This window comes from Odocoileus virginianus, chromosome 9 (genome assembly GCF_023699985.2).
Source record: "Odocoileus virginianus isolate 20LAN1187 ecotype Illinois chromosome 9, Ovbor_1.2, whole genome shotgun sequence".
NCBI lineage: Eukaryota > Metazoa > Chordata > Mammalia > Artiodactyla > Cervidae > Odocoileus > Odocoileus virginianus.
The window spans coordinates 34,151,037-34,164,691 of record NC_069682.1 but is presented as its reverse complement, the minus strand read 5'-3'; the positions used below and the strand labels follow the sequence as shown (position 1 = coordinate 34,164,691).

Here is a 13,655-nt window from a genome sequence, read left to right as displayed (position 1 = left end):
AAATTATGATTTAATACAAGTATATTTAAATGACTTACCAATGAATTATCAGTTAGTGACAATTCTTTAAAGAGTTGAGAGGCCATAAGAATAAATGATTCAAGCCTGAAATGTTTTACAAGTTAATTCAAATTTACATGAATAACATTAAAATTATACCAACAAGTATGACAAAAAGGTATGACAAGCTACTGAAGCCAAAGTACTATATATAATTGACATGGGAAACATGGAATTGACTGTCAAAGTAATCCATGGAACTGAAGCTTAATTTCAAAATATTCATTTTAGGTTTGAGTGTTTCTTCTATCTGCTTCATCATTATACCAACATGTGGTAACATAAAGATTATAATTATTTTCTTAATAGTGAAAGATTAAATTCCTAATACCTGTCTATATTAAAAATTTTAAACTTAATCTCTTAACATTTCACAAGCAACACGATGTCTCTACTCAAACTAACTGAAGCATCTCTTGGGTCTAATTTTTTTGCTGGATACAAGGTGTGCTTTTAGGCTTGTTTAGAGACTATATAATCACAGCCTGTGTATTTTTTCATTCAACTAGATTCACCATTTAGCCAGAATCAAGAATCACTTTGAATTTTCATTCAGGAAGTCCAAGAATTATTTCTCCTTTTGGATACTTACTTCTTCTTCTGCTTTCTCATTTTCATACTGACACATCCTCTCTTTTAAATGATTCTGTTTGTTGATTAACTCCTTTTTTTTTTTGTCCTTATTTTTTTTTTAATAGGCTAATTACTTTACATCATTACAGTAGTTTTTGTCATACATTGAAATGAATCAGCCATGGATTTACATGTATTCCCCATCCCAGTCCCCCCTCCCACCTCCCTCTCCACCCGATCCTTCTGGGTCTTCCCAGTGCACCAGGCCCGAGCACCTGTCTCATGCACCCAATCTGGGCTGGTTGATTAACTCCTTATTTCTTTCCTCCAGCATCAGACGCTGTTTATCATTTTCAGCATGAAGTTTTTTTCATGATCTGCAGAAGCTGGTCTTGGATGCTAATGACTGTCTTCTCTTGACTGTTGGCTTTGTTTTGTGCATCATCCAGTTGCTGTCGGAGCAACATATTTTCACTCTGGAGTAGAGATAATCTCTCCTCTAATGATTACGGCTTTCTAAGGTATTCATTCACTTTGTCTTGTTCATTCTGATACATGTGTTCAGTTTCCTGCTTTTGACACTCTGTTTGGCCTAGGTCTCTCTGGACACATTCTAACATCAAAGTCTTTTCTCTGAGATCAACTCTCCTCTGATGTAGCTTGATGTTTAGCTTATTGAATTTACTTTCTGCTTTATAAAGTTGATGGGAAAACATCTCACTGTTAACTTTCCTGGAAAGACTACAGGAAACCATGCCGGGTGCTCACTCAGTCGCAGGAGTTCTACCTATTCTGCTGAACCAGCCTGGAAAAACTCCTACTTAACAGCAGAATGAACAGGGTAGTCAGCAAGGTCTTGCCTCCAAGGCATGAAATAATCAGCCCTAGCCCCAGGGCCCCTCTGGATGCACCTAACAACTCATGAGACGCAAGAGCACAGAAGGATCTCTGGAAAATTCTCAATATTTGGAAACTAAATCTCACGGATCTAAATAACCCTTGGATCAAAGAGGTGATAAAGAGAAAGTGCAGAGCATTTTGAACTGAAGGAAAAGGAAAACCTCAAGACCAGCAGACATTTTAGGAAACTGACAAGCTGATTCTAAAATTTATGTAGAAAGAAGGGCAAAAAATAAAACCAGATGAAGCTAGACAATTGTGACATTTAACCACGCAGCAAAGAGAAGCAACAGCTGGGCTTTAAGCGAGGGGGTAACATGATGAGACCTGAATTTTTAGAAACAGGTGATAATTACAGTTGCTGTAATGCTGTAATAATTACAGATGGCTGAGGTTCTGCCAGGTGGAGTGGCAGGAAGTCCTGAGATTATTTCAGTTCCTCTAGGAGGAAAATGATGCTGACCTGATCGTGGGTGAAGGCACAGGAAAGAAGAGTCAGCAGAAGGTACAGTGAGTGAGAAGGATCACAGGCCTCTGGCTCAGAGCATACACTCACTGTCATGTTCTTTTAATGCAAAACATACTTCTGAGATGCACAGCACTGTAACATATCCCTGGCTCTAGAGCAGTACTGACAAGGTGTGCATATATCACTTTATTTTTCTGGGCTCCAAAATCACTGCAGATGGTGATTGCAGCAATGAAATTAAAAGACACTTACTCCTTGGAAGGAAAGTTATGACCAACCTAGACAGCATATTGAAAAGCAGAGACAATACTTTGCCAACAAAGGTCCATCTAGTCAAGGCCATGGTTTTTCCAGTAGTCATGTATGGATGTGAGAGTTGGACTATAAAGAAAACTGAGCACTGAAGAATTGATGCTTTTGAAATGTGGTGTAGGAGAAGACTCTTGAGAGTCCCTTGGACTGCAAGGAGATCCAACCAGTCCACCCTAAAGGAGATCAGTCCTGGGTGTTCATTGGAAGGACTGATGTTGAAGCTAAAACTCCAATACTTTGGCCACCTGATGCGAAGGGCTGACTCATTTGAAAAGACCCTGGTGCTGGGAAAGATTGAAGGCGGGAGGAGAAGGGAATGACAGAGGATGAGATGGTTGGATAGCATCATCGACTTGATGGACATGTGTTTGGGTGGACTCCAGGAGTTGGTGATAGACAGGGAGGCTTGGCGTGCTGTGGTTCATGGGGGTCACAAAGAGCCAGACATGACTGAGCTGAACTGAACTGATACACAGATAGACTTTCTGTTAACATTTACACTGTGATTCTACCTTCATACACCAAGTCAAGACGTCCTACTTGCAATGTGGAATTTATAGAGTAAAGCACATCGCTATCCTCAGAAACAGTATCAGACAACTGAGTTAAGTCATCCAGGTTGTTCATGTCATTAATTTGTTCTTTGACCTACACATAAATAATACTGTTTCACAATGTCCTTAAAATATGTATAAGATATACTAAGAGTACAGAGGTGATAAATATCTCTTTATCAAAGCAAAAACAGACATTTCTTAAAAGAAGAGATTTTTATCAAAAGGATAACTTTATCAACAATGTTTCTAAATGATGTCTTCAAAGTAAACATCTCTACAACAAAGGATGATTTTCTATTTTACCACTATTCCTTTTACAAAATATTTCCGACAAGGATAATATTTTTGAAAGTTCATTGTTTTTACTATACCTTCTTCTTTTCACATGGTGTTTTCTTTGCAGGCCTAAAAAAACAAATGATTCTTTTCAGGTTAATATTAAATGTTCAAAAATACAAACAATACCTAAACTTTTCTTTTTTATACAAACTCTTTGCATTGGCAAGTAATTTTCTATAAGAGGATGCAAAAATAAATAAGAGGAGAATTAAAGGACAAAAAAATATATCAGTAATATTAATAAAGATTTAAGTTAGATCCAAGGAAAACAAAAAAATATAACGTTACTTGCATTATGTGATAGGAAACAGTATACCAGTGTTTTTTTCACCTGTCCTTTTCAATAAGAACTAACTTTCATGGCAATAAAACCTATCTGGGAGGTATTCCTTCAGTCCTTCTAAGAAAGAAACCTATTTGGATAACCAAGATATTAGTTTTTTGAGGATGTCCTATGCATCGCTATGCATTATTAGAAACACTTGACATGTCTTAAAGGCATTTAATCTTCACAGTCTTTCTGGGAGATGGGTATAGAAGAAATGGAGCGCACAAAGGCTGAGGAACTCACCCAAGCCCCTCAGCACGTCACCCACAGACCCAGGATTCAAGCCCACTCAGCATGTCACCCACAGACCCAGAATTCAAGCCCAGGAAACCTGGCTTCAACACTGCTCTTCCAAAATATGCTGAGAAAGTAATATTGAAAAGTCTTTTTAAGTAATATGAGAGCAAATGAATCTATAGTATTATTTCATGTCTAGCTATAGCTATAAAGAATAATTTCTGAATCTTTAAACATATTTCTCAAAAATTAAAAAGACTTCAGAGGTAGGCAAGACTGGAAATCTAGTTTAATAAAGTTCTGTTTTTTTGTAAAGAAATTCATCAATAGGCATTCATTCAACCACTCTGCTGTTTCTTCATGCATCTGACATACACTTATTGAGCACATAATATGTGTTAATGACACTCTTAGTACAGGAAGCACAGGTTTTGTCATTTATATCTTAATCATCCAAAAGGAATAATTTGTGAAAGACTGTTAATGTTTTTTTTCTATTGAATATAAACAAAATCTTCCCCTTTTCCCTGGAATCTATAAACAACTATGAAGTTAATATGATGTGATGTTTCAGAGTACCTTACAAAATCATAGCTACTCACGATGTTACTATCAACTAGAATCATCAAGGAATGATCAAATCCTATTCAGTATAGCCTAAATGTTTGTAAATTCACAATTATGTCATTTTTGAAAGTCAATATATGATAGAATTAGCTTAAGTAATCATCTGCATATTCAATTACATAGGAATATTATACTTCAGAACCAATGAACAAGCCCTTAGCATAAAACTATACATGAACAGAAGTATTATGTACAATTAGTTTACTGTAATGCTTTATAGATAAAGTCATACAATCAATAAACTTTCTAGAATTGGAAATGCAAACAAGATTAAACTAAATAAACACGACCTCTGCTGGCTCATTTCCAATAGCATACATACTCTAAAAGCTCCCTTCTTAACATAAAATAAGAAACACCTTTGATCCCCACATTCCTCTTCAGTTACCATCCACTTCTTCACTGTCTGTCCCAATAATATTCCCTGCAGAATGTTTACGGTGTATTCACCTTAGTCCAGCTTCCAAGGGGACTATTTACAGAATGACTTCCAGCCAAAGGCACTGGTCCTCACCTTAACCTTTCACCAGTGTTCATCCACTATAATTGAGGAATCTCTTGTCTTGGCCACAGATATACAATTATGATATGTAAAAGTTGACATATGAAAGTGATACGTGAAATAAGGAAGGATTTGCAGAAGTGAAGAGAGGAGGTCATGAGACACAGAAAAGGAAGAAAATCATTCCACTTGGAGATTCAAATATGAGCTCAAACATCAGGCACATGGCATCTGGGTTGTTTCCTAGGAACCTGGAAGGAAGAGTACAAAATACATGCAAGAAAGTAGAGAGATGCATCTGGAAGGACATAGAGAAGAAACTCAAGAGCTACACTGAAAACCTGGATGGAGTCCATTGGCTAAGCACCTTGACTCTTAGACATGGGAGTCATAATTAGATTTACACTATATTTGTTATTTTGCTTCTAAATATAATAATGGTGAATTTAGGGATTTCCCTGGTGGTCCAGTGGTTAGGAGTCCACCTGCCAATACAGGGGGCACGGGTTCAATTCCTGGTCAGGGGAAATCCCGCATGCCATGGTGCAACTAAACTGTGCTCCACAGCGACTGGAGCCAGCACCCTAGAGCCCAAGCTCAGCATCAAGAGAAGTCGCCACGCTGAGAAGCCCGAGCACCGCAGCAGCAAAGAACTAGCGCAGCCAGAAATAAACTAAAAAAAGAATTCAAAGAAAAAAGTAACACTTAATTTAGATGATATTTTAAATGACATGAGGCACATATACCATGAAAGAAGAAATCAAGGAAATATTTGGCCAGGGGAAGGCAGTTTACTTTTAAATCACCCATATGTTGGGGTGACATCAGCATCATGGCTGAAAGACCGATGCCTCATCAGTTCTCCCAAAAACAACAATTTGACCTCCATCCATGGACATGCTCAAAGTGCTAGGAGAAAAAAACCTGCCAACCAAGAGTACTCTATCCAGAAAAGCTGTCTTTCAGAAATGCAGGAGAAATAAAAACTTTCCCAGACAAAGCAAACCTGATGGAGTTCATCACCACTAGTCCTGCCTCATAAGAAATGCTGAAAGAAGTCCTCAAACTGAAATGAAAGGATGTTCATTAGTGACAAAATGAATTTAAATATACAACAAACTGGTTAAGGCAAGCATGCAGTCAAATCCAGAATACTCTAATATGTAACCTGGTGGTATGTTAACAAAGGAACTCTAGTATAAGGCTAAAGGACAAGAGTATTAAAAGTAACTATGTCGATAGTAAAATATAAAACCTATAAATCACAAACATTAGCTCAAGTTTGAAATTATTTTATAGGAAAATAACAAGTGACCTGCTGTTAAGCATTGATGTAGCATTACCCGTCAGAACCTTCGTTCTCCACAGCAAAAAACTCCTGGTTGCTGTCTCCTCCACTCTCTCTCTGCTGAATCAGCCCACTCTCATCAGCAGCACCACACAGGTTGTCTTGATACTTCCACTTCTACTTTTGTGCTTTTCTTCTTCAACCTTTAATGAAAGTTTGACACCAAGAATAATTGCTACTTCTTTACTATAAAGATCTTTGTTTTCAATTTTATTATTTGATTCAGTGTTTGCCCTGAATTTAACTGATAAAAATATTTTTGTGTTTACTTTAATTTTATCACTTACAAGTCACTGAAGTTTTTATAAAATCTGCTCTTTCTGTTTGAGGAAAAGAAACGAAATTTCAAAAACAGCTTTCTCAATAAGATACAATTATTCTAATTCAGTCTTCCCCATCTGACTGGCAGAGACAGAGAAATAAAAAGACAAAGACACAAAGTCTGTCTTGGGCTTTACCACCTGGATTTTCCATTGAACAGTCAGATGTAGAGGATGTGACACCTTAGTGCCTCAGAAACAGAAACATTTCTTCTTTCTGCACTAAAGCTATTCTTTCCCCTCTGCCTTTTACAATTCTTTTTTCACTTGGATCCAGGAGATAGCAAAAAAGTGATGCTTTTCACTAAAATGAATGAACAAAAGTTTACCAAAACACAAGAAGTAGAAAGAAACTGAGGAGTTGTTAGTTAGTGTGGAATTTTGGAATATAAGTAATGCTTCTCAATTCCACATTCAATAACCATCAAACCTTACAGCTAGAGGGTATAGAAATAATTACCTAAACTATTGCCTCACTTTTTACCAAAGACAGCAATAAAATCAAAAGAAATTCAAGGTTTTGTTCAAAGTCCCTAAGGTGGCACTCCCTGGCATTTTATGGCACCAAAAGAGATGATACAATTGTGACATTGAATGTGATAAATTACCAAATGAATTCATCAGATTAACCAGGTAAGTTAAAAGTGTGACTTTGGCACAATAATTCAATGCCTTAGTTGAGGGTAGGGCTCATCTCTTTTTCTTTTTTCACAGGAGAATACATAGAGGTTTTTGTTTTTGTTTTTTGTCTATTGTTCAAACTCAATCAAAACACCTCTTACACAAAAGAGCAAACAAACAATTTAAAAAACCTATTACTGAAGAAAGAAAACTCTCACAGCATCTCAAAACTCAGTTCTATCCTTTGGAGATAAACACTTACACTTTTTTTTTTTTTTTTCTTTTTTGCTCAGAGTTTATACTACCTAGAGGCTTCCCCGGTGTCTCAAATGTTAAAGAACCCACCTGGGTTCGATCCCTGGGCTGGGGCCATCCTCTGGAGAAGGGAACAGCTACCTGCTGTGGTATTCTTTCTGACCTGGAGAAGTCCACGGACAGAGGAGCCTGGCAGGCTACAGTCGAAGGGTTTGCAAAGAGCCGGACGTGACTGAGTAATGGACAGGACACACACACACACACACACACACACACACACACTAACTACGTGACAAAATCACACACGCCAAAGCTTTCTACATTTTAGTAAACAACATAATGGAAAGGCCTGTCTCAAAAGAAACATCTGAGAGTGGTGATTAAAGCATATGCGGGAGCACATGTATTTGTTATTAAAAAGATCCTGAAGTGGCCATGCTGGAAATCTAAGTGCTCAGCGACTGCAGAAAGCAGAGATCACACACACTCAACCACAATGAAGAGATTAGAGGGAACACGTGTTTATGTCCCTTCTCTCAGTCACTGCTTTCTTCCCATTCTATGGAAATACAACTTATATTTAACCCAACAGAGTTAAAGGAAAAAACAAACACGCAAAACCAGAGCTGATTATACTTCTTAAGCAATTTCCTTGGTGCTTGTTCTGGCTCAGAAGACCACATGGTACATAGTTAAATGAGTTTCCCAGTCCATATGAAAGACTGACAGAGACAGAATTAGCTATTACATTGACTGAAGGACAAAAACCATGAAAATAGTTTCCTGAATTCCTATTATTGAGATAGCAAAAATAATTGATTTCTACACAATTACCTATTTAGATGACCCCACTTTATTCATAAGTGGAAAATCAAAAGGGACCAGATCATCAAGAAAGAGAAAAACCAAAGCAAGAGTAAATGAACCTCTACAGATCCAACAAGTCCATCCTAAAGGAGATCAGTCCTGGGTGTTCACTGGAAGGACTGATGCTGAAGCTGAAGCTGCAATACTTTGGCCACCTGATGCAAAGAACTGACTCATTGGAAAAGACCATGATGCTTGGAAAGATTGGGGATGGGAGGAGAAGGGGACAACAGAGGATGAGATGGCTGGATGGTATCACCAACTCGATGGACATCAGTTTAAGTAAACTCCAGGAGTTGGTGATGGACAGGGAGGCCTGGCGTGGGGCGATTCATGGGTCACAAAGAGTCGGACACAACTGAGCAACTGAACTGAACTGAACCTCTTTTGGAAGCTGAATTTTCTCTTTTTCCAAAGCTAACAACACTACTTGTAACATGTCTATTTCATTCTTAAACCTCTGCATATCCTTCTGTCATTCTTCACTTAGATACACTTTGGATGCTCTGTGACTATTAGGTGGAGAAGAATTCCCATTTTCTAATTTGGGTTCCATGCTTTTATTGTCACTAGCACTGCAATTATCTTCATGCAGTGGCTTCTGGAACCAGTCCTATATTGCTTTATTTTTCAGATAAGTATTTTAACAACAGCAGGAGGACCATGAATTTTTATTTGAATTATATGTTTCATCTTACCAGAGCAGACAAGCTGCAGACTACAATGACATGCCTGTCTCATGTCTAATTTATGATTAGTGGGATCTTGCCTCATATTTTGTGATATTTGCATATCAATCTCTTGATTTCCTTTCACTTCAAATGTAACTACAGGGTCTCCTACTTTTTTATTTTCTGTATCATTATAAAAACTCTCCTCAACTTTGATAAACACATATTCAATGTCTAGTTGATCATTTTCAAAGTCTACTTTATTTTCAGGGAGACAAAGCTTTGAAGATGACCAATAAGTCTATCCCAGGGACCCAGAGTTTATAGACAATGGAAAAACATTTTTGAGACTGGGTTCTTTTTGTTCAGGAAATGCTTGGAAAATTAGAGAGACAAATACTCCAAATGCATCTTTTTCCTCACAATCAGGTATATTATTTGTGAGATTAGGAAATATTTTCTTTTGGTTTGTTTCTTCTTTAGGGTTATCACACAGTGGATATTCCATAGGACAAATGGTAATTTAGTATTCCTCCCAAATTTCACCGAACTTCTGCTTTAACTCAATTGTGATGGGTTTTAACTTATCTTTCCATTCTAATTTGCCTTGTTTGATACACATTTTCTCCTACAGTATTAAACCAGAAATTGAAATATACAGTTTTACATACCTGTGAATGGCTATTTTCATCTTCATCAAGTTTTTCTTGTTCTTCCTCTGGTTTCATTTCCAAATCTAGTTCTGTTGACAAATCTGTATGTTTACTTAAAATTACTTAAAATGTTTAGATAAAAGACACAATCTTCATTTAAAACATAAATCTACAACATTGTATCAAATGACAGATTAAGTCAATCTTAAGTATTCAGCTGAATATTTACTTCTTTAAGAACTACTTCCAATGATTTAAAAACTTCAACAAACCATTTGGGAAATACCAGATGTCACCAGGTTACAGGCAAACGGCTCAAAGATTCATTCATAAATTCATCCAAACATCAGTGAACAAAACAATCAGAAACCAAACAAAATTTCAAAATACTGGACAGACACATAAAGCCACAATATCTTCTCTTCTCTACTTCATAACAGGACCTTTATAACAACATGCCAAGCTTCAACTGCAACATTATTCATGGTTTACAAAATTCCTGTTACTTTTTAGCTTTTATCAGTTCCTTCATCTGAAATGCTTTCCTGTACTCTTCTGACAAATTACTTTTCATCTTTTAAGACTCAACCTGCTTTGTGAAGTTGTCTTTGGATTACTGCTATCTTTCCCCTGATAAACAAGTATGCCTTTCCGTGTAGCTACCTTATTACTTTAAAGATTTTTCTAGTGTATCTTTCTAGATTTTCCTAGTGACAGATAAACATCTGAACTGTAAATTATTTCTTCATATGTCTATCCTCTCAGTTCCTAGACCGCACAGGAGAAGCTCTTAAAAATCACCTTTGTACAAGCAGTCCTTTTTTTTTTTCATTTTTTTTTTATTGAAGGATAATTGCTTTACAGAATTTTGTTGTTTTCTGTCAAAGGTCAACATGAATCAGCCATAGTTATAAATGTATCCCCTCCATTCTGAACCTCCATCCCATCTCCCTCCCCATCCCACCCCTCTAGGTTGATACAGAGCCCCTGTGTCTCTTATTCAATAATTATTTCTTGGGTTTCTGCTCAGTACTAGACCCTCGAGTTTAAGGGGAAATGTAGATAGAAGGTGTCACGGAAGGCTTTCCTAGACAGAATGCCTGAGCAGAGACTTACACAATTCAAGGGAACAGAGGGCAGGAGGGGGAGAGCACTTAAGGCTGCAGCAAGACGGGAAGGGACTCACACACACGACAGTGTAGATACTTGTCAAAGTGCAGGGACACGGCTGATGGAGATCATGGCATCTGGTCCCATCACTTCGTGGCAAAGAGATGGGGAAACAATGGAAACAGTGACAGACTTTATTTCATTGGACTCCAAAATCAATGCAGATGGTGACTGCAGCCATGCAATTAAAGGACACTTGCTCCTTGGAAGAAAAGATATGAAAAACTTAGACAAAGCATTCAAAAGCAGAGACATTACTTCGCTGAAAAAGGTCCATCTAGTCAAAGCTAAGGCTTTTCCAGTAGTCATGTATGGATGTGAGAGTTGGACCAAAAAGAAGACTGAGCATGGAAGAACTGATGCTTTGCAACTGTGGTGTAGAAGACTCGAGAGTCCCTTGGACTACAAGGAGATCAAACCAGTCAGTCCTCAAGGAAATCAGTTCTGAATATTCACTGGAAGGCCTGATGTTGACACTGAAGCTCCAGTACTTTAGCCACTGGATTCGAAGAGCTGACTCATTAGAAAAGACCCTGATGCTGGAAAAGATTGAAGGCAGGAGGAGAAGGGAATGACAACGGATGAGATGGTTGGATGGCATGACCAACTCCATGAATGTGAGTTGAGAAGCCCTGGGAGATGGGGAAGGGCTCGAAAGCCTGGTGTGCTGCAGTCCATGGGGTCACATAGAATCAGACATGACTGAGCAACTAAATAATAACAACAGGGACAGGTGAGGAGGGTATCAACAGCAATGCAGAATTCTAGAGGGAAGGGCGGAAAGGGCTAGAGATGGAGAGTCAGGCAGAAGTCAGATTATGAAAGCATCAATGGTATTTTAAGCAGTCTAGATGTTAATATGATTTAGAGGGCTTCATGGTCACGTATGCTTTTGAGATGGGTGACTCTAAACGCCATGGGAGGGATGAATTTGAAAGGCATACAAATAATTGGAGGAAGACAAATCTGAAGGCATGAATAGTGGGGAAGAAAAGGTGATGCAGGCCTAAACTGAGGGAGTGTTTACAGAAATATTTAAGATATAAAACTTTCAGGGTACAGTATAGATAAAATTTTAAGAAACTAATAAATGTACAAATCCAGGGACCCCGAAGAAGTAGATTCTGCTTGCTATTTTATAAAAGGTATCGACTGAGATGAGAAATGATCAACATGAACTGACCGAAGATGCTTCTATTTATTTTGTAGTTTTCCTATTTCACATTGCCCAGTGTTGAAGGAACTCTGTAGGTGTTTTATTTGAATTTGCTTTTCCTGGACCTACCAAGCTCATGGAGAAACAAGAGCAAACGACTCAGTGGTATAGATTAAAAGAAAAAGACAAACACTTTGAGTTTAGAGCTTGCAGTCACTATTCTAGGAGATAACTTCTTCTGTAAATGCAAAGGTGAGGATAGAAAATAAAAAGGTACAGGAGTGAAAAAAGAAACACTGTATGATTTCTTACTATAGCCCTGACCATATGACTAATTAGAGGTGCTAAATTAATTAGTATTTATGGACAACACATTATTAGACATGGTTACTTAATAGACTGGGCATCCCTGTAGAATCAGAATTGACTTTCTATATACTGCTTTTAAATGATACAACATTCCTTTATACCAACATCCCCTGTGAACTCTTAATTCATTACAAATAATAAAACAAGTTAATATACTATGTGGACACAGCTGAAAACACAATTTCTTAAGAGAACTCAAAGAAACAAGCAAGAAATGTAAAAGTGAAACTTTAAACTCCATGTCATCATGTATCAACAAGGTCCCCTTTATCATTTCATATCCAACAACATCAATAGTTTAAAACGGTGGTTGTGAAGTATGACCTGAGAATCCCTGAAGTCCAGAGACCCACTAGGCCAGGGGGTCCAAAAGGTCAAAACTATTTTCACAACAACACTGAACATTACTTCCATTCTCATTATTTTCTGAGTGCACAGCAGAGTTCTCCAGAGACAGGATAAGTGATATCAGAACTCTAATGACTAGTGGAATTAGCCATTATGATTGTGTGTGCTTGTATTTTTACATTTTTTAGTTTTATTTTCCTGGAGTCTCTGGCGGAGGTAAGGGTCGGAGGTGGCCTGCTGTAATGTCAGGGGCACTGAGTGCAGCAGGGCATGCAGGGGATCTTTTGAAAGAAGTGCCATTATCTTCATCACCTTCACCGCAGTTTGACCTCAGGTCAAAAAAAGGGAGGGAACACAGCCCCGCCCACTGACAGAAAATTGGATTAAAGATTTACTAAGCATGGCCCTGCCCATCAGAACAAGACCCAGTTTCCCCCTCAGTCAGACTCTCCCATCACAGGAAGCTTCCATAAGCCTCTTATTCTTATCCATCACAGGGCAGACAGAATGAAAACCACAGTCACAGAAAACTAACCAAGCTAATCACAAGGACCACAGTCTTAACTAACTCAGTGAAAGTATGAGCCATGCCATGAAGGGCCACCCAAGACAGACGGGTCATGGTGGAACATACTGACAAAACATGGTCCACTGGAGAAGGAAATACTTCAGTATTTCTTCAGTATTCTTGCCTTGAGAACCCCATGAACAGTATGAAAAGTCAAGAAGATAGGACACTGAGAGATGAACTCCCCAGGTCAATAGGTACCCAATATGCTACTAGAGATTAGTGGAGAAATAACTCCAGAAAGAAGGAAGAGACGGAGCCAAAGCAAAAGCAACACGTGGTTGTGGATGTGACAGGTGATGGAAGTCAAGTCTGAGGCTGTAAAGAGCAAGACTGCATAGGAACGTGAAATGTTAGGTCCATGAATCAAGGCAAATTGGAAGCGGCCAAACAGGAGATGGCAAG

At 38.1% G+C, this 13,655-nt stretch overlaps 1 protein-coding gene across 12 annotated transcripts in view; it reads right to left on the bottom strand.

Moving 5' to 3' along the window:
* Positions 1 to 13,655, bottom strand: part of LOC110124626 (ankyrin repeat domain-containing protein 26-like) — a 42,229-nt gene that overhangs the window by 19,847 nt on the left and 8,727 nt on the right. For 6 of the 12 annotated variants that reach the window (XR_011489441.1, XR_011489440.1, XM_070472181.1 and 3 more), the window contains 3 exons: positions 9,658 to 9,740; positions 3,782 to 6,395; positions 3,243 to 3,276 (listed from right to left, as the gene is read on the bottom strand). Coding sequence is in view for 10 of the 12 variants with exons in the window: in XM_070472181.1 (XP_070328282.1) it covers positions 6,318 to 6,395; positions 9,658 to 9,740 (161 nt within the window). In the remaining 2 variants the exon portion in view is untranslated. Of the gene's footprint in view, positions 1 to 3,242; positions 6,396 to 9,657; positions 9,741 to 13,655 lie in introns of all 12 variants that reach the window. The other 6 variants (XM_070472190.1, XM_070472189.1, XM_070472183.1 and 3 more) reach the window with 4 other exon arrangements.